Below are 19,804 nucleotides of genomic sequence, written 5' to 3' on the forward strand. Positions count from 1 at the left end.
GACGTTACATAGCTTTAGGCTTTGAAGTTTTCCATTTTTCATGTGGTGAAACCATTTCAGCAAGCAACATAGAGCGTGCTGAGCTGCTGTTCTGCTTTCAAGTTCCTGCCTGCCATCCTTCATGAGAACCATGAATGGGGGGAGGGGGGGAGGAGGAAAAAGCCCAGGGATTTGAGCACTGTCAAACACGCTGCACCACGAAAGTGGATCAGGCAGGAGATTAGTGAAACAACTCTGTCAAAACAACCTGTCTTCTGGATCTCAAAGTTGATATTTGGGGGAGGGGGTTGGGTTCTGCAGAAGCTAATGTGCTCAAACTCTGCCCAAAGTGCTATTTTTAAAGGCTTCCGAGGTGCTAATGACTTTAGTTCTGATTATGGAGCTCCGCAGCCCATTCAGGCATGGCTTCACACACACACACACACACATGCCATCCCCAGCCCATGCCTGGAGAGCCTGGTGCAATGCTTAGCCTCTGCATCTCTAAGGGCCTCTAGCAATCAAACCTCCATCAGCTCTTAAATAGGACAAAGTGGAGTGCTGCTCTCATGAGAAGCTCCACCCAGCCTTTTAGATGTGGAAGGAGAGCAAATCAGCCTGTCTCAGATAGAGCTGCATCAGCAGGCCAGAGGAGCCAAGTCACTACTCCTTGCCCACCATGAACACAAGATTCCTTGTTCACAGGCAACGAGGGGTGAAGGAAAATCAGCCCCAAACCAAATCACCTCCCATCTGTTGGTCTGTTGCCAGCACGTGGCAACTTCAGCAGTGCATCAGAGGTGTGTGTGACACACTCAGCTCCCAGCTACGTAAAACATCAGATGGCTCAGTCTTTAATTCCAACATCAACCCATGCTCACAAGCTCCAAAGTGGGCACCTCTCCAGAGCTGCACTGAGTCCCTTTCCCAAATTAGCACCAGAACAACTGCAAATTGTTATTGCCTTGAAGCCAGAGGCCGTCCTGCAGACAGTGGTGCACAGAAAGGCCACGCTGACGGTCCGAGCCAGCTTGAGGAAAGCCAAACTGTATTCTCCAGGTGCCTTTGGTTCAGCAGGAGAAGATCTGGGGTGATATCTATGCAAGTGAGAAGCTTCCCCTCCCCCAAGGCAATCAAGCAGCACGTATGTTCTGCAAAGGCAGCAGTAATTAATGAGACACTTACAGCTGGATAGATCTGGCACATTCGTATGGAATTCAGCACTGGCAAGCTTGCCAGCTACCCAGATCTCCCCACATGCTCCCCTCCACCTTCAGAGGTAGAAAATAACCAGTGCTCTGAGTGCAGAAACTAAGAGCATCCTCCAGCCATTGCAGAGACAGAAACCACAGCCCTGTTTCCATCACATTTACTGCCAGACCTTCCTCTCCACCTCAGAGAAGGAAAGGGCAGTGCATGGCTGCTCACCACGTGAAGTGCCCAGTGCCTAATGTCTCCACAGCTCCAGCATTCAGTGAAAGCCCATGGCTATAATGACCACAGACTTGTTTGGATTGGAAGGGACACTTCAGCACCACCTAGTCCAATATCCCTGCAGTCAGAAGGGACGTCTGCAACTACATCAGGGTGCTCAGAGCCCCAAGCAGCCTGACCTAGAATGGTGCCAGGGATGGGGCACCTCCCACCTCGCTGTGCAGTCTGCTCCAGGGCTCCAGTAATCTCACAGCAAATATGCATTTTTCCTCCTGTTCTGATAGAGCCTCCTGGGTTCTGCTTTGTACCTGTTGCCCTTTGTCCTGTCACTGGGCACCACTGAAAAGAGTCTGGCCACATCCTCTTGCCCTCTGCCCTTTAGCTCTTGCTGAGTATTGATCAGATCCTCTCTGGGGCTGCTCTTCTCCAGGCTCAACAGCCCCAGGGCTCTCAGCCTTTCCTCCTCACAGAGATGCTCCAGGCCCCTCAGCATCTTTGTAGCCTCTGCTGGACTCTCTCCAGTAGTTCCCTGTCTGTCTTGAATGGAAAGAACAGAAATAGATCCAGTACTCCAGATGTGACCTCTCTAGGACAGAGTAGAGGAGGAGGAGAACCTCCCTTGCCCTGCTGGCCACACTCTTCTAAACACACCCCAGGAGACCTCAAGGGCACATAGCTGACTCATGGTCATTGTACACTAAGAACTCTCCAGCTTGCATCCCCAGGTTCACCTCCTGCCAGTGTCTTCATGGCTGAGGGCAACACGAAAGGCTCTGCTTCAGTTTGCTCCCTCAGTGCCACTCTGAATGAACCCTGGGTACATCCCAGGTTTGGCACTAGGCTAATCCAAAATGTAGGTCAAAAGTCTGTGTGGTTTGCCACAGTGAATGACTTGTATTTCATCTGCCTGCAGGCAGATGGGAACTGAGTCATCTGCTGCTGCATCATTCTCTGCTCTTCTCCTTCCCTCAGCCTTGGTTTCTGGTTTTTTTTTTCCCTCCCTGTAATCAGATTGTGGTTGAAAGCTTGCAGTGACATCAAAGGACCAGGAGAGCAATGCCTCTACCACACATCACACAGGGAGAGCTGCTTTCCCCTTTATACTTGCTGAAGCCAAGGCTCTCTCCCAGCACAGCACCTACCACTTGCTGAGTGAATGTGAATTTTAGTTTTCTCTATTTACCTGCCACAGCTGTGTCCCAGGTTAGGGGCTGAGCCAGCAACCAGTGCCAGAGGCTCTCTATGAACCCCTCTACCTTCCCAAAGGGAAGAGAAAGGGAGTAAGGGAGAGAGAGTAATGGTGGAGGAAAGAAACTAAACAGCTGGGATGGAAATGAGAACAATCCAATGAAACAGAGACAAAGAGATACAAACCAATATCCAACCCAAGCCCTGATGGCAATGATGTCACCATTGTCACCAGTGACACTGGGGGCAGGCACTGGAGAAGTCCCTGACAGGAAGTGGACTCAGGAACATACAGATTGGGACTGAAGGCAGAAGGGCCAGAGTCCTCAGACAACAGCCACTGAAGAAGAGGCTTGAACCTGGTGATGCCTCAGCTTTCTCCTGAAGATGGTGTCCATGGGCTGCAATCCCTTGTTGGTCAGTTGAGGGTCACCTGTCCTGTCTGATCCTCCCTGCAGGTGCCACCTCTGACTTCCTGCACCCCAAGGAGGCACACAAGATGTGGCAGGGCCCTTGGTGTGCCCAGGAGCAAGGCTCAGCCAGAGCCTTTCTGCAGCCCAGCCCTTGGCAGGAGCTCTCCCCATCAGCTTCTCCCTGCTAGGAGCAGCTCCTGGCTGTGCAACCCTGACCTGAGCTGCAGAAAGTGCCTCAGTGAGCAGAGCCTGAGCTGAGAAGTCAAACCCCTGAGCAGAATTAGCTCTGTCCTAGCTCAAACCACATAAGGTGTGTTTTATTTTCCTTCAAAGCAGCTGCCTGTTGGAGGTGCAGGCAAGGTTGAACTCTGGCTTTGTAAGGAGTGGATGCAAAGCCCTGTGGAACGTCCTGTAGTTGGGATGCAGAGTGCAGCTTTGGTTTGACTCCAGGCTCCTTTCTTCTGGTCTAGCTCAAATCAGGACTATTTGTCTTTCCTGAGAAGAAATTATCACAGGTGATCAGGGAAAAAAAGTAATAAAAGAGGTTATTTGACCTACAGGGCACAAGAGAAGAGCTTTTTCCTCTTACCTCCTTGTTGGTGACTCCTGGGGGCAAAGTCCCATGCTTGTAATCCTCCAGCAGCTGCACAGCTTCCTTCAGGCGACTCTGCAAACAGAACAGCAGCCTGGTCTGCAACACTTGTCCTGCACTGGAGTGAAGGGGTTGGAAGGGACCTCAAGAAATCCTCCAGCCCAAGCCCCCTGCCAAAGCAGGGTCACCTAGGGCAGGCCACACAGGAATCCATCCATGCAGACTTTGGAAGTCTCCAGAGGAGACTCCACAACCTCTCTGGGCAGCCTGCTCCAGGGCTCTGTCACCCTCAGCAAAGTAGTATCTCCTCATGTTGAGGTGGCACCTCCTGTGTTCCAGCTTGTACCTGCTGTTTCTTATCCTGTTTCTGGGCACCACTAAAAAGAGCCTGGCACCTTCATCTTGGCACCCACCCCTCAGATATTTAGAGACCTTGATAAGATTCCCTCTCTGCCTTCTCCAAACAGCCCCAGCTCACTCAGTCTTTATAGCAGAGATGTTCAAGTCCCCTGATCACCCTTGTAGCTCTCTGTTGGACTCTCTCCATGAGATCCCTGTCTCTCTAGGTCTGGGAACTCCCAAACTGGACACAGTATTTCAGGTGCTGTCTCACCAGGGCAGAGCAGAGGGGCAGGAGAACCTCCCTAGCCCTGCAGAACACACTTTTCTTGCTGCACCCCAGATACCATTGGCCCTCTTGGCCCCAAGGGCACATTGCTGCCCCATGGTACCATCCTGTCAGAATCCTTCCTTTACTGCCAGGGCAGTTAGTCATGTCTAGAAGTATTCAACCAAGTTCTGTAGTTGAAGCAAAGTTTAGATGAAACAGAAAAGTCACTCTCCTGTGTTTCTCTCTCTCCCTGGAATGGCTGAAGTGGCTATACAGTCATTGTCCAGATGAGAGATGGGTCTATTCAAATAAAGCAAAGAGGATGGTTTAGGTTAGAAATTAGCTCTCAATACTACAGATTGATTTCATTTCTTTTTACACCTTCCATTCCCTTAAGAGTGTATTAGGATCCAATAAGTTCTTTACCATGAGGGTGGTGGAACACTGCAACAGGCTGCCCAGGGAGGTAGTTGAGGCCTCATCCCTGGAGATATTCAAGGTGAGGCTTGACAGGGCTGTGGGCAACCTGATCTAGTGGAGGATGTCCCTGCTGACTGCAGGGCTGTCATGATGAGCTGGATGAGCTTTGGAGGTCCCTTCCAAGCCAGACCACTCTGTGATTCTAATGACCTAAAGATGTAGCAGGCACTGGATTTTGAAGATCAGCGACTACCCAAATGCAGATGTTTTCAAGAAAGATAAGATAATGTCACTCAAAATGTGACTTCAGTTCTGTGTTTGACAAAAGCAGATGAAGAGTGAATTAAGGGCTTGCTAGAGTGCTAATAAATATTATTCCATACATTGCAATAAATGGGTAGGGTAGAAGTAGAGAGGTAGAAAGATTCTTGGACTACACACAGCTAAAGAAGAACAAGTCAGGATATAAAGAGTGGCTTCCCTGGGATTAAATCTGCTTATCCAAGCCTGCAGGAAGCACCAGATCAGTGAGTAAAGGCTCCCAAATATTTGAAGCCCAACAAATCACTCATTTTCAAAAGCCTGCTGCAGGTGATTTGCCACCCAGGAGAGTGAGGTGGACTTTGGTCTGACATTTCTGCACTAGCTCAGTCCTTCTGGCAGCACTGCTAACGTTGGTGCTGGAGAGCATTCCCTAAATGCAGAATATTTTGCCTCAAATAGCACACAGAACGCTGGTGGCTCACCTACAGCCCTGTGGTTTCAGTGTATTCGTCTCAAGGCTCCTGCTGCCACTGCAAGCTCTGCTCTCACAACCCCCCTGCAAATCAGGAGAGCGCCCCCAGGCTCATTACCAGCTCGTGTCCGTGGGATCCCTTGAAGGGAAACTACTTCGCTCCCTTTCATGCAAACATCAAAGAGTACTTTGTTGTTTCCTTGGAAGCACCAGCAGTTATGCCAACCTGAAAGCAGCAATTAATGCATGACTATTGTCCCTAAAACACTCAACACACAAGACATATGGACTGGTGGAAATTCCTTCACTTTGCAGAGCCAGAGGGTTGGGAGCGGACCCACGGCTGGTTTTGCACCGGCTGAGCTCACACCAGCAGTGCCAGGCTCTCTCCAGCCCCAGTGGCTTCACACCAGCAGTGCCAGGCTCTCTCCAGCCCCAGTGGCTTCACACCAGCAGTGCCAGGCTCTCTCCAGCCCCAGTGGCTTCACACCAGCAGTGCCAGGCTCTCTCCAGCCCCAGTGGCTTCACACCAGCAGCGCCAGGTTCTCTGCAGCCCCGGTGCCTTTCAGACTTTGTAAGCTCTTGCACTGGACAGCAGCTCCTCAGCAGAAGGGGAGAGCCTGTACAGACATGTCCAATGGCCCTTAGAAGGCTTAGTTTGGATAGGAGGACAAACTTCTTCACTAAAATGGTTGTAAAGTCCTGGAAGAGACTGCCCAGGGAAATGGTTGAATCTTCATCCCTCAAGGGACTGCAAAGATGTGGTGCTGAGGGAGATGTTTTAGCAGCAGGCTTGGTAGAGTTAGGTTAGAGTTTGGACTTGATGATCTTAAAGGTCTTTTCCAGCCAACATGACTCTAAGATCACACGAGGACTTTATCCTTTTGAAGCTGTTCTGGATAGCTCCTTGCCCTGTTGGCCTCAGGGCCGTTTCCAAATCTCCTCTGGGGAAAAAGCCATTACCCAGCATGGGCACCACCAAAACCTCGCTGTCCAGCGCTGCAGCCAGCACGCCAACCCAGAGGTGACAAGCCAGACAGCTGAATGACTAATGCCTGCAGATCCAGAGCAGACAACCTTCACTGCCTTCAAAACTAGCAAAGAAGGCAGGAGTGCCAGCATCCCGTTCTGGAGAGCCATTTGGGCTCATTTATTGGTGTGTGGTTTCTGTCCCTGAAATTACCTACGCTGTGTGTCTTGCAAATGATCTGCAGGGAACAGCATGTAACTCTGAATGAAAAACTGGAAGGAAGAGATGAATGGGGCTGTGTTCTATTTTTTTCCTCCTTCTCTTGAGGAAATCTTAGTAGTTACTATAACAACCCTGGCCAGATCCCATCTTGTTTCGTAGGGTAACAAACAGACAACAAAAAAGGCTGATTTTTGCTTTGAGAAAAATCCCAGTCTTGATGAATTTCCTCTTTCAGCTCGGTGGGGAGAAGGGAACTTTCTCAGAGAAAAGGCTCCGGGAGGGTTCCCGAGCTGGGACAAAAGAGGGGCACAGAAACGTGAACAAAAGTGCCAAGTGCAAGGAGCACGCTGAGGAGAGGCCTTTCACAGGGCTGGGAGGTGTTCAGGTAGTTGTAACAAACAACACACAGCCTCAGAATTTCCTCAGTGAAAAGCTCTTATAAAATGACAGAGCTGTCAGGGTTGGAAGGGACCTCAAGGATCACCCAGTCCCACCCCCCCTGCCATGGGCAGCGACACCTTCCACCAGACCAGGTGGCTCAAGGCCTCATCCAGCCTGGCCTTGAACGCCTCCAGGGAGGGGACATCTGGGCACTGGAGCAGGCTGCCCAGAGAGGTTGTGGAGTCTCCTTCTCTGGAGACTTTCAAACCCCACCTGGATACATTCCTGTGCAGACTACCCTAGGTCATCCTGCTTTTGACAGGGGGCTTGGACTCAGTGATCTCTGGAGGTCCCTTCCAACCTCTAACATTCTGTGATCCACAACCTCTGTAGGCAACCTGTTTCAGTGTCTCACCACCCTCACTGTAAAGAATGTCTTCCTAGTCTCCAGGCTAAACCTCCTCAGGTTGCCCAGAGCCCCATCCAGTTTGGCCTTAAAAACTTCCAAGAAGGAGGCTTTCACCACCTCTTTGGGCAACCTGCTTCAGTGTCTCATCACCCAGGTGTCTTCTACATCTTCTAGAACAGTCAAGCACCTTCTTTGAACCACAGCCTCCAAAAACACCAGGCCACCACAGTGTGCAACAGCTCCAAATGCCAACCACCTTCACTGCCTGGCTTTTGACATGACGCAGCATTGTGACGACGGTTGATAAAGACAACAATGACACTTCATTCCTCTTTTAAGAGGGAAAAAGAGGCCTGCCAACAAGGTTGTGCTCCTGTTTCAATATTTATTGTTGCTTGATTTCTCCCCTGCTATCTGTAGGAAGAAGTGTCACTGGAGTCTTTACAGCATCACTTCAAAAAAAGGGAGGAAAAAAAAGCAACCACAGTTTGTAGTCGTATGGATCATTTCTCTCATCCCCCTTCTCTCACTAGAGCACTTCTAGTGGTGGATGGTGGGGTCTCAGCTCCCACAATAGGGTGCTAGACAGACCATCTGCACCCAAAGGATGTTCTTACAAACCTAAGCCCAGAAGCAGTGCCAGGGATCTACCAAGCTCACACAGAATCATAGCGTGGTGTGGGTTGGAAGGGACCTCTGGAGATCATCCAGTCCAAAGCAGACTCACCCCCAGCAGCTTGCCCAGGATGACAATGTCCAGGTGGGTTTGGAATGGCTCCAGAGAAGGAGATTCCACAACCTCTCTAGGCAGCCTGCTCCAGTGTTCTGCCACTCTTACAGCAAAGAAGTTTCTCTTCATGTTCAGATGGAACTTACTGCGTTCTAGTTTGTGCCCTTCTCCTGTCACTGGGCACCAAGGAACAAAAGAGTCTGGCTCCATCATCTTGACCTTCACCTTTTAGATATGGATCAGCACTGAGGAGATTCCCTCTTAGTCTTCTGAGATGCCACCAGGAAAGCAGCCCACACAACCCTGAGCTGATCCTTCACTGGCACAGGGAGTCCCCGATGGCCAGCAGTCTGGCAGGACAGTGGACAGCTGCGTTGGGTCCTATGAACGATTGCACACAGGTACGTGCATCAGATGGCTCCATCCAGCACGTGAGCTCTGGCACTGATTCTTCACCTTGCCCTCCTCACTCAGGGGCACGCTGCTTCTGTCTGAGAGATCTGTGCCTTCTCGTCTCTTGGATCTCAGCGGATGCCTACACATGGCTTAGAGCTGCCTCCAGAAACCCATATGTGCACATACAGACCGTAATAACAGTCATTATGCCAGTAGCACTACAACACTCCTGCTACAGAATCAACAGAAAAGGAGTCAAGTTTTGCATCTGAGCCTCTGAAGACAAAACCCACTGATGGGCCAGGCCACGTGGGAAGGGTTTCCACCTCACTCTGCTCACACAGGGCTCGTACCAGGGTTTCAAGGCCTCGTCAGCCCAGCGATGGCCACTGCGTGCCTGAGACTTCCCATCGCTCCAGGTTGGGACCAAAGCTGACATACTGGCAGAGGATGTAAAGCAAGAGTCTTCTGGCCAGCAGCACCACGTATTTGACGTGGGGTATGGAAATCCAGCTGTGCTCTGCCATCACAACTCAACAGCTCCCGATTCCGTCTCGCTGCGCAACGGATGCTGCATACGGCAGACTTGACTCCAGCTGGCCCTATTGTATTGGATCCACAGTGACAGACAACAGGAGCCAGAAACTTTTTGTTCAAGTAGAGCCAGCAGATGTGACACTGAATAAACACAGACAGTCAATCTGCTGAGTAAGAAGGTATCGTTCATATAAATAACATACATCTAATCCTGCTTCCATCTTAAACCCAAATATGGGAATGCAAGATGCTCGGCGCTCTGCTGATTTCTGCTCTGAACAATGAGATGAAACAAAGGCAGAGAGCACAACACAGCCCCTTCTGAGCTCACTTTCATTCTGGTTTCACTTTTGCTTGGAATTATTACTATTATCAGCTCCACAGCTTTCCCCACGAGGAGCTTCCCGCAGAGCGTTAACAGTCTGTCCTGCCTAATGTCAGAGGGGATAAGTTAGCCTTATCAAAATATCTCCTGGGCCCTACTGCTTCTCCTGATGGACCTTAATTACAGGGCAATTAAAAGGATCATTCCAATCATTTTAACCTCACACATTTCAAAAGTAGCCATTACACCCACCCAGGGGCTTCTCCTGGCCTCAGCGACAGGACTTGCTGGCCCTGATCTCTGCAGTGACACATTGCCAGCTGATTGGGAAAGTCTGCAAGTTCACAGCTGCCAAAAAATTACTTGCTTAGAAAGGCAGTAATGACATGAATTAGCTGAAGGGAAGCTCCACTAAAGAGGTTACAGCAAATACTGACGTGAGGTTGGTGCCTTAGAATGATAGAATCGTTTCGGTTCAAAGAGACCTTTGGGATCATCCAGTCCAACCATTAACCCAGCACTGCCAGGTCACCACTAAGCCATGGCCCTCAGCACCACAGCTACACAGCTTTGAAACAATCCTTTCATGGATAAAATTTCTCCTACTGTCCAAGCTAAACCTCCCCTGGTGCAACCTGAGGAAATTTCCTCTTGTCCTATCGCCTGCCCCCTAAGGAGAAGAGACTGATTCACGTGACTCCAACCTTCTTTCAGTGAGTTGTAGAGAGCCAGGAGGTCTCTCCTCAGCCTCTTTTTCTCCAGGCTGAACAACCCCAAGCCCTTCAGTTGAATAGAACAGAACAGAATAGAACAAAACAGGTTGGAAAAGACCTTTGAGATCATCAAGTCCAACCTATCATCCAACACCATCTGATCAACTAAACCATGGCACCAAGTACCCCATCCAGTCTCTTCCTAAACACCTCCAGTGATGGTGACTCCGCCACCTCCCTGGGCAGCACATTCCAATGGGCAATCTCTCTTTCTATGAAGAACTTCTTCCTAACACCCAGCCTGAACCACCCCTGGTCCAGCTTGAGAATATCATCCAGTGCAACCTCCCTACCAGAGTAGAATCACCCAGGTAGTCCACACAGCAATGCAGTCTCCAGAGGAGACTCCACATCATCTCTGGGCAGCCTGTTTCAGTGCTCCATCACCTTCACCGTAAAGAAGTTTCTCCTCATGTAGAGGTGAAACCTTCCATGTTCAAGTTTGTGTGCATTGTTCCCTCTCTTACTACTGTGAACCACCCAAAAGAGCTTGGCCCCCTCCACTTGACACCCACCCCTCAGACACTTATAGACATTGATCAGATCCTCTCTCAAGCCTCCTCTTCCCAAGTCAGTTCCATGTGTTGCGGTTCACATTCATACCCCTGGCTCAGGAAGAGCTGACACAGTTGCTCCTACCAAGACTTGTGCTCTTCACCCTTCACCAGCTTCACTGCCCTTCTCTGGACAGAAAACACACAGAGCAACTCCACAACTGCAGAGCACACCTGCAGCATTTTCTCCCCCAGAAGGGTTGTCAAGGCCTGGACCTGGCTCTCCAGGGCAGTGGTGGAGTTCCCATTCCTGGAGAGACTGAAAAGCTGTGTAAATGTGGTGCTGAGGGACAGGGTTTAGTGGCGAGCTGGCAGTGCTGGGTTAATAGCTGGACTTGTTTTCAGAGTTCTCCAACCTAAACAATTCTGTTTAGCAACAAAACACAACACAATCCAGTGCTGGGCAAGTGTCCCCTGAGGATTAAAGCTTAAGGACCTCTACAGGAAAGCTTTTAATTGTGTTGAGAGCTTGCTGTATTGAACAATCATTGTGCCCCTGTACTCTGCATTGGTTAGGCCACACCTTGAGTCCTGTGTCCAGTACTGGGCCCCTCAGTTTAAGAAGGACATTGAGACACTTGAAGGTGTCCAGAGAAGGGCAACAAGGCTGGGGAGAGGCCTTGAGCACAGCCCTGTGAGGAGAGGCTGAGGGAGCTGGGGTTGTTTAGCCTGGAGAAGAGGAGACTCAGGGGTGACCTCATTGCTTTCTACAACTACCTGAAAGGGAGGCTGTAGCCAGGAGGGTGTTGGTCTCTGCTCCCAGGCAACCAGCACCAGAACAAGAAGACACAGTCTCAAGCTGTGCCAGGTGAAGTTTAGGCTGGAGGTGAGGAGAAAGTTCTTCACTGAGTCATTGGTCATTGGAATGTGCTGCCCAGGGAGGTGGTGGAGTCACCATCCCTGGAGGTGTTCAAGAGGGGACTGGATGTGGCACTTGGTGCCATGGTCTAGTCATGAGGTCTGTGGTGACAGGTTGGACTCGATGATCTGAGGTCCCTTCCAACCTTGGTGATGCTGTGATAAACGAGGAAGAGAGGACTGTCACTGAGACCAGTTACACTTGGTATGGCTGTGCTTGGCTTCCCCTCTTCAGAGGGATCAAGCCTTCCTCAAAGCACAGCCACCAGTGGGATGCAATGATGTAACACACAGCAATTCAAAAAAAAGGATGCAGGGGAAAAAAAAGCCAGCCAATATTATTACATCTCCCTACATTTTCCAGGGGATTAACCTCCATCCTCATTAGAGATTCACTTACCCATTTATTTTATTGTGTGGTGGTTGGGGTTTTTTGCTTCATTTGCTAGTGAGCTTCTCCAAGACAAACAGTGATTTATTTGTTCCCTGAGAACCCTGGGCCATCTGTCAAGGGGAAGGAGCTCTCCATCAACGGCTGCTTCCTCAACAAACCCTTCCTAGATTTTAATTTGCCACCTAAATTACCACAGGAAGCCAAACAGCTTTTAGTACTGCAGACACAGACACACACAAAGGACCTCAAAGCACACGGTCAGGTATGCTGAGCACAGCAAGTTGTAAGGGCTTGTAGTGACAGGATGTGAGGGAATGGATCAAAGCTTGAGGAGAGGAGATTGAGACTGGAGATTAGGAAGAAATTCTTTGCAGTGAGGGTGGTGAGACACTGGAGCAGGTTGTGCAGGGAAGCTGTGGATGGCCTCTCCCTGGAAGCATTCAAGGCCAGGTTGAGTGAGGCCTTGAGCAGCCTGGGCTGGTGTGAGGTGTCCCTGCCCATGGCTGTGGGGTTGGAACTGGATGAGCATTAAGGTCCCTTCCAACCTAAACCATTTCATGATTCTATGAATCCACAACCTATGTTGTAGCTTCCAAACAGTAGAGCCACCAGCTCAAGCAAGTTCACTTACATCTCCCCACTTTGGATATACACAAGGAGGAGGCTGGGGAAATCTGCTGGGAGCTCTTCCTGTATTAATGCCATTGCAAAACACAGTTTGCTCCAGCTTAAAAATACCCTGGACTACAGACACACACACACTAGAGGTTTAAATGGTTATCTGAGGAAGGTGAGGATTCTTCTCAAAACATGGAAACATTCCCAAAGGAAGAGGAGTTCTAATTAGACAGAACTGGATGATCTCCACCCAACAGAATTTTCCTCCAAAAAGAGGAAAAGAAAACAAGCTGAGGCATGACAAAATCCATCAAAAAGATGAGCAGAATCATCTGCTTCTGTCCTATCAGAAGACCCAGGACCTGTGTTCATCCTCAAACATCCCTGTCACATCCTGTCCCAGCCATCATGCCTCAGAGCAGCAGGCTGGAAAGCACAGGCTCATGGAAACCCACCAACTACTAACTCTGCAAAGCTTCCTGCTGTGAAGTGGCCTTCTCTGCAGTTCTCTTGGGCACACACACAACAGACAGTCAACATGAGTGACACCATGCATTTCAGACTCAAGTTTTAGAAAGAGCTGATTTAGGAGGGAGAGATTATTCCAAGTCTCATCTGGTCTTTTCCAACCACCCCCCTCGTCACCACGCGTAAGGGACAGCCCTCGGCGCAGTGCTAGCTACAATGAGCAGTTCAGCTCCCCCTGGTTTCAGAGCTGCCTGCACATTTCACAGAACCACAGAATGGTTTGAGTTGGAAGGCAACTTAAGGACCACCTAGCTCCAACCCCCATGCCATGGGCTGGGACAACTTAGTTTCATAGTTTCATTCAGGGTTGGAAGGGACCACAAGGATCATCTAGTTCCAACACCCCTGCCATGGGCAGGGACACCCCACACTAGATCAGCCTGGCCACAGCCTCATCCAGCCTGCTCTTAAACACCCCCAGGGACGGGGCCTCGACCACCTCCCTGGACAACCCATTCCAGGGTCTCACCACTCCCATGGTGAAGAACCTCCTCCTCACATCCAGCCTGAATCTCCCCACCTCCAGCTTCATTCCATTCCCCCTAGTCCTATCACTACCTGAGATCCTGAGCAGTCCCTCCCCAGCCTTCCTGTAGGCCCCCTTCAGACACTGGAAGGCCACAATGAGGTCACCTCGGAGCCTTCTCTTCTGCAGACTGAACAGCCCCAACTCCTTCAGTCTGTCCTCACAGGAGAGGTGCTCCAGCCCTCTGATCATCCTCGTGGCCCTTCTCTGGACACGTTCCAGCACCTCCACATCCCTCTTGCAATAGGGGCTCCAGAACTGGACACAGTACTCCAGGTGGGGTCTCACCAGGGCTGAGTAGAGGGGGAGGATCACCTCCCTCGACCTGCTAGCCACACTTCTCCTGATGCAGCCCAGGATCTGATTGGCTTTGCAGGCTGCAAGTGCACACTGAGAGCTCATGTCGAGCTTTTTGTCCACCAGCACCCCCAAGTCTCTCTCCTCAGGGCTACTTTCCAGCCAGTCACTGCCCAGCCTGGATTTGTGCCTGGGATTGCCTCGACCCAGATGCAGGACCCTGCACTTGCTCTTATTGAACTTCATGAGGTTGGCCTGTGCCCACCTCTCCAGCCTGTCAAGGTCCCTCTGGATGGCCTCCCTTCCCTCCAGCGTGTCTGCTGCACCACACAGCTTGGTGTCATCAGCAAACTTGCTGAGGGTGCACTCAATGCCACTGTCCATGTCCCCCACAAAGATGTTGAATAAGACAGGTCCCAGGACTGATCCCTGAGGGACTCCGCTTCCACCAGATCAGGATGCTCCAAGCCCTGTTCAGCCTGTCCTTGAACGCTTCTATGGGTGAAGCATCTACCAAGCTCTCTGGGCAACCTGGACCAGTGTTTCCCCACCCTCACAGGAAAAAATGCCTTCCTTAGAGCTACCCTAAATCTCCCCTCTTTCAGTTTAAAACCATCACCCTTCACCCTACCACTACACACTCTGCTAAAGAGCTCCTTTCCTTCTTTCCAGCAGCCCCCTTGAAGTACTGGAAGGCCACAACAAGGTCTCCCCCAAGCCTTCTCTTCTCCAGACTGATCTGCCCCAACTGCCTCAGTCTTTTCTCATATGGGAATGGGAGGATTTTCATCTTACACTACACCACCTCAAAAACATCAAAAAAAGAAAAAAGGAAACAGTAAAAAAGAAAAAAAGGAAGCAGCAGCTGCTCTTCACCTGTCCCTGAAAGCAAAATCCTAAGTTTTGGGGTCAACAGGCAGCACTTGAGATCATCCCAACAAATCTTTCTCCTAAAGGACTCCTCACAACTACTGATTGAAATCAGTAGAGAAATCCAGTAGAGAAATCAGTAGAGAGAAATCCAGTGAAGCTGGACAAGGCTAAATGAAACAGAAGTGGACCAGAAACCCCCACACCTGACACAAACAGGGCAGTAACTGAGGTAAAACCACACCACTCTGCTCAGCAAAGGTCCTCCTGGAGTGCAGCCACTGAGAACCCGCAGCTCAAACCCACCCAGCTCACTTCCTCCATCTCATCTCTCATCTACTCACCTGCACTTGGATCCTTGCAGGAATTTCCCACCTGAGAAGACAACAGCACCAAGAAGTTTGCCTGAGAGCAGCTCAGGGTCTCACCAGTGACTCGGGGGCGATGGAGGGCTGGCAGGGGTGGATTCACTGGTGTCTAATAAAAGGAAGTTTCTGCTACGGCTTTAACAGAGCTGGAGTTGGGCAATCGATCAGCTGTGAGACACAAATCCACTGGAAACCTGGCTTCATTACTTCTGCTTTTCACAGGAGAAATTGCTTCTAATCTAAACCTGTCTAATAAACAGGACTCCCAGCAAACAGGGCAGGGATACATTACCTCAGTAACAAAGAGAGTCCGGGGATCAATGATGTCCAAGAAGTGCCTGAATCTGCCATAAAATGAGGTCTAGAAGACAAGAGGGGAAAAAACAAAATCATCTTCAGTTAGAAATTGCCTTTCACCTGCTGCAGAGAAAGGTTTCATTTCCTCTGCAGAACTGAGCAGCAACTAAAGCCTGCTCCAGGGCTCCAGCAACTGCACAGCAAAGATGTCTTTTTCCTCCTGTTCAGATGGAGCCTCCTGGGTTCTGGTTTGTGCCTGTTGCCCTTTGTCCTGTCACTGGGCACCACTGACAACAGTCTGGCCTCATCCTCTTGGCCCCTGCCCTTTAGCTCTTGATGAGCACTGATCAGATCCCCTCTCAAGGCTGCTCTTCTCCAGGCTCAACAGCCCCAGGGCTCTCAGCCTTTCCTCCTCACAGAGAAGCTCCAGGCCCCTCAGCAGCTTTGTAACCTCTGCTGGACTCTTTTCAGTAGTCCCTTGCCTCTCTTGAACTGGGGAGTCTAGAACTGGATCCAGTACTCCAGATATGGGCTTGCTAGAGTAGAGGGGGAAGGGAACCACCCTCAACCTGCTGGTCACAATCTTAATGCACCCCAGGACCCCATTGACCTTCTTGGCCACAAGAGCAAATTGCTGGGTCATGAAATTGCCCACCAGCATTCCCAGATGCTCGTCCACAGAGCTGCTTTCCAGCAGGCCAACCCCAATCCAGAGAAGAGAGTCTGAAGGAAGGGGAGGGTATTTGTGAAACAGGCTGGAAAGAGCATGGGCAGCTCCAAGGGAAGGGAGAGCAGTTTTGACTCAGTATTTAGACCTAAAAATTGAATTTAGGCAAGCCCAAAGCAGCAGTCCATGAAATATTGATCTGTTGAGAGCGCTCAGAACACATCTGCATCATCACTCCGGCGCCAGACTGGATTCTTTCATCTGGATGCAGATGTAGGCCAACTACCAGCGCTGCCTTACTGCAGCCTAAACTCTCATCCTGAGGTTGGCACAAGCAAATGCACACGGCACAGGGGCTGCTCTCTCCCACAGCTTCACCCCAGAGGAGAGCAGGAATGACCCAGGTCCCAGATCTCCACCTGCTCTCGAACACTGTGCGTGCAAATCTGTTTGCATTCCTTGTGCAGAAGCAGGCTCTAAAGAGAGGAGTGGGAAATGGGTACAGCAGCCAGGGTGGCACTAATCACAGCCTGGCAGCGGTTTATGAAGCATACTGGTTCTGCTCTGCTGAATCCACTGGGCACAGAGACACACCAGGAGCACTGCTGCTTCTCCAGGCAGCAATCCCTCTCTAATGGCAGCTCCCAGCGTGGCAGCACCCTTCTCTCAGCCACTTCACCAAACTCTCTGCTGTTATTCCTCCATGTTCCACACTAAAAAAAGCCAAACCCACAACTAAACAAAATAGCTTCACACAACTCCAGGGAAAAAAAAAGCCCCGGTGGTTTTTAATTAGCATTGATTTAATTAACACTAATTCTGGTACTTTCTAGCTTCTGTGAGCTTGACATTTTGCTGCCTTCCTTTTCTTTGCAGGATGAAGCTCCCTGCAGATGCCACCGGGCTCTGCATCACCGCTGCCCGGCGCTTGCCAGCGGTGCAGGGGGTGAGGTGACTAACGCATGACTCACTGCGGCCCTCCTCACCATCCTCAGCACTCCCACCTGCCATCACCATCCTCCTCCTCCCACTGCCCATCCTCCTGCGCTGGCTCAATGCTGAACAGCAAGGAGAGAACTCAGAGCAGCTGTGAGTGCAGGAGTTACCCAAGGGGGTGGATTTGAACCCTGAGCGGTCTCACTGCAACACGAGGTGGAAGCCAGCTCTCAAGAACACCTCTGACCATCAAGGATGCACTAAGAGACCAAGTGAGGAGACTCAAGCCTCATTTCATCCTTCCCCCCCTGAGGCAGGCAGCAAGACCCAACTCATCAGCTGTGCTTTCCACTTTCTTTTTGCATTACCATGACTTCTCCAAAACGCAGTTACTCCAACATGCATTCCCTTGCTCCTCTTATGAGTCACCTGGCAGTGAAAAACTGCTCTTGGAAGTCTCCCACCAAGGGGAGAGCACCCAACCTTTCCAGGAGAAGGGCTACTGTCACCCTGAGGATCATTCTCCATCACAGAGACTGAAGACAAAACCTGCCTGTTCTCCTTTCCAGATCCCAAGACCCAGGATATGTTGCAGTCCCATCACAGTGAGTTACCCTTTGACTCTCTGCACTCTCAGGTCAGCTCAGCAGGGTTCCTCATCCTCCCCACAGAATGGCACAAGAGAAGACAAACCATTAACCAACTACTTGCTCTGCTGCCTCTAATCCAAATTCCTTCAAATGAGGCACTGAACCTCATTCACTCCCACACCAAAGATTTTAAAGACAGCAGATTTGTTGTAAGGATAGGATAGGATAGGATAGGATAGGATAGGATAGGATAGGATAGGATAGGATAGGATAGGATAGGATAGGATAGGATAGGATAGGATAGGATAGGATAGGATAGGATAGGATAGGATAGGATAGGATAGGATAGGATAGGATAGGATAGACCAGGTTGGAAGAGACCTTCAAGATCATCATGTCCAAACTATCAACTAATCCAACACCACCCAATCAACTAACCCAGGGCACCAAGCACCCTATCAAGTCTCCTCTTGAACACCTCCAATGATGGTTGTTAATCAAGCAACTGGAAAAAAACCCCAGCATTCTAACTGGTGAAAAACCACTTTCCCCAGCACACTTCTCCCCCTCATGCACAGCAAACTGGGCTCACCTGCAATCAAAAACCCAGAGGGAAAGAAGCAAATAAAGCTCAGCCTTGGACAGGGGAAAGCAGCATGAAAGTGAAGTGAGTGGGATGGGTACTAGTCCCCAGTTCTACATCTAAACCATCTCCAAGGCAATTCACGGTGCCATACCTTGTTTCATGGACAACAACATCCCAAAGAAGTAGAGGAGAAGGAGCTTGAACCAGTTGGGTTTGTCTTTTCTAAACTTTGATGAAGGAGACCCTCATTTTGCCACAACAAAAGCTCTGTGACCCAAGAGCCACATCAAAGAGAACCCAATTGAAGCCAAGAGCAAAGTCGCCTTCTTGAGGCTGCACCTACACATCAGCACTGCACATTCCACCTCTCAGCAGAGTGTTCAGCAGGCTGAGCAAAACCCATCTGCTGTTCTAGCTGCCATCCAGGCATGAGACTTTGTCTTTTTCCTTTTTAGATGACTCTGGAAAACTACTTCACTGCTAGGCCTTGCTGGTTGCCTTTCCACCACCCAGGTTAGTTCCTGCTTCCCAGGTTTGGTCTCCTGACTAGAAGCCAGCAGAATGTTTTTAGCCAACTATTGGTGTTTGTTTTCACAGAGCTGCATGCAAAACAAGCAGGAAAAGAAGAAAACAAAACCCTCCACCAAATCCTAAGCATTCAGATCCTAAACCAGATCCAACTGCTGCACCTCAGCTGCAGCTCAAGATGCCTTCATGAATATAACCACAGACCTGAACTGTGTTAAGCCCCAGAGGAGATCTTCCCAAGGCAGATCAATATCCACAGGGTGGGGGGCAAGAGGATTTGGCCAGACTCTTGTCAGGGGTGCCCAGTGACAGGACATGGGGCACAAAGTGGAACCAAGGAGGTTCCATCTGAACATGAGGACAAACTTCTTTGCTGTGAGGGTGCTGGAGCACTGGAAGAGGTCACCCTGAAGGGGATGAGAGGACCAAGCCCCAAGGCAGCGACACAGCCAGAACTGTTCATTGGCCCAGCATGAGCCAGCAGCACACAGTTACACCCAGCCTCCAGTGAGGATTCAAGATGGTTCCTTGGTACCAGGATCACTTCCAGCTCTGGTCATCATGTTCATGCAAAGGATGGAGCTTGCAAGATGCCCTTCAGCCCCCAAATGTCCACCCAGGGTCTTTTTCACCATTTTATTCCTGTAACATCTGTTGTAGTAAACAATTATCTGGGAGAAAATGGAATAACACAAATTTCCTGTGATTAATTGCAGCTATTTTGGGACCTCTCAGCAGCCTGCAAGCAAGATGAAGTTCTGCAAAGCAGCTAGGAATATTAATTCCCTTACATGGCACAGCAGCTGAGAGTGAGCTCAGGAGCACGTTACAGCTCCAGCTCATTGAAGTGGCTGTGTTGGGGCCATGCAAGCTCCAGCTGACTCCAAGATAAAGACCTGGAAGGAAACTACTTGCAGGCTCAAGAAGGGCAGTGGAGACAGGCAAGTGCCCATCAGCAAGCACATGTCCATCACTGAGAGAGTGAGTGGGCAGCAGGTCAAGGGAGAAGATTCCACCCCTGTGCTCAGTTCTGCTGACACCTCAGCTGCAGTGCTGGGGCCAGCTCTGGAGT

General features: G+C 50.2%; 2 protein-coding genes across 2 annotated transcripts in view; both read right to left on the reverse strand.

Annotated features, from left to right (window-relative positions):
* SFXN5 (sideroflexin 5) overlaps positions 1-19,804 on the reverse strand; it is a 95,526-nt gene that overhangs the window by 69,283 nt on the left and 6,439 nt on the right. The window contains exons 2-3 of the mRNA XM_068149421.1: positions 15,421-15,489; positions 3,604-3,681 (exon numbers count right to left, since the gene is read on the reverse strand). Of these exons, the coding sequence (XP_068005522.1) occupies positions 3,604-3,681; positions 15,421-15,489 (147 nt within the window). The remainder of the gene's footprint in view (positions 1-3,603; positions 3,682-15,420; positions 15,490-19,804) is intronic.
* RAB11FIP5 (RAB11 family interacting protein 5) overlaps positions 15,423-19,804 on the reverse strand; it is a 53,913-nt gene continuing 49,531 nt past the window's right edge. The window contains exon 7 of the transcript XR_010988683.1: positions 15,423-15,489. The gene's annotated coding sequence lies outside the window, so the exon portion shown is untranslated. The remainder of the gene's footprint in view (positions 15,490-19,804) is intronic.

Source organism: Melanerpes formicivorus, unplaced genomic scaffold (assembly GCF_026170545.1).
Source record: "Melanerpes formicivorus ecotype bairdi unplaced genomic scaffold, bMelFor1.0.p_v2 SCAF_18, whole genome shotgun sequence".
In the NCBI taxonomy this organism is placed as follows: Eukaryota; Metazoa; Chordata; class Aves; order Piciformes; family Picidae; genus Melanerpes; species Melanerpes formicivorus.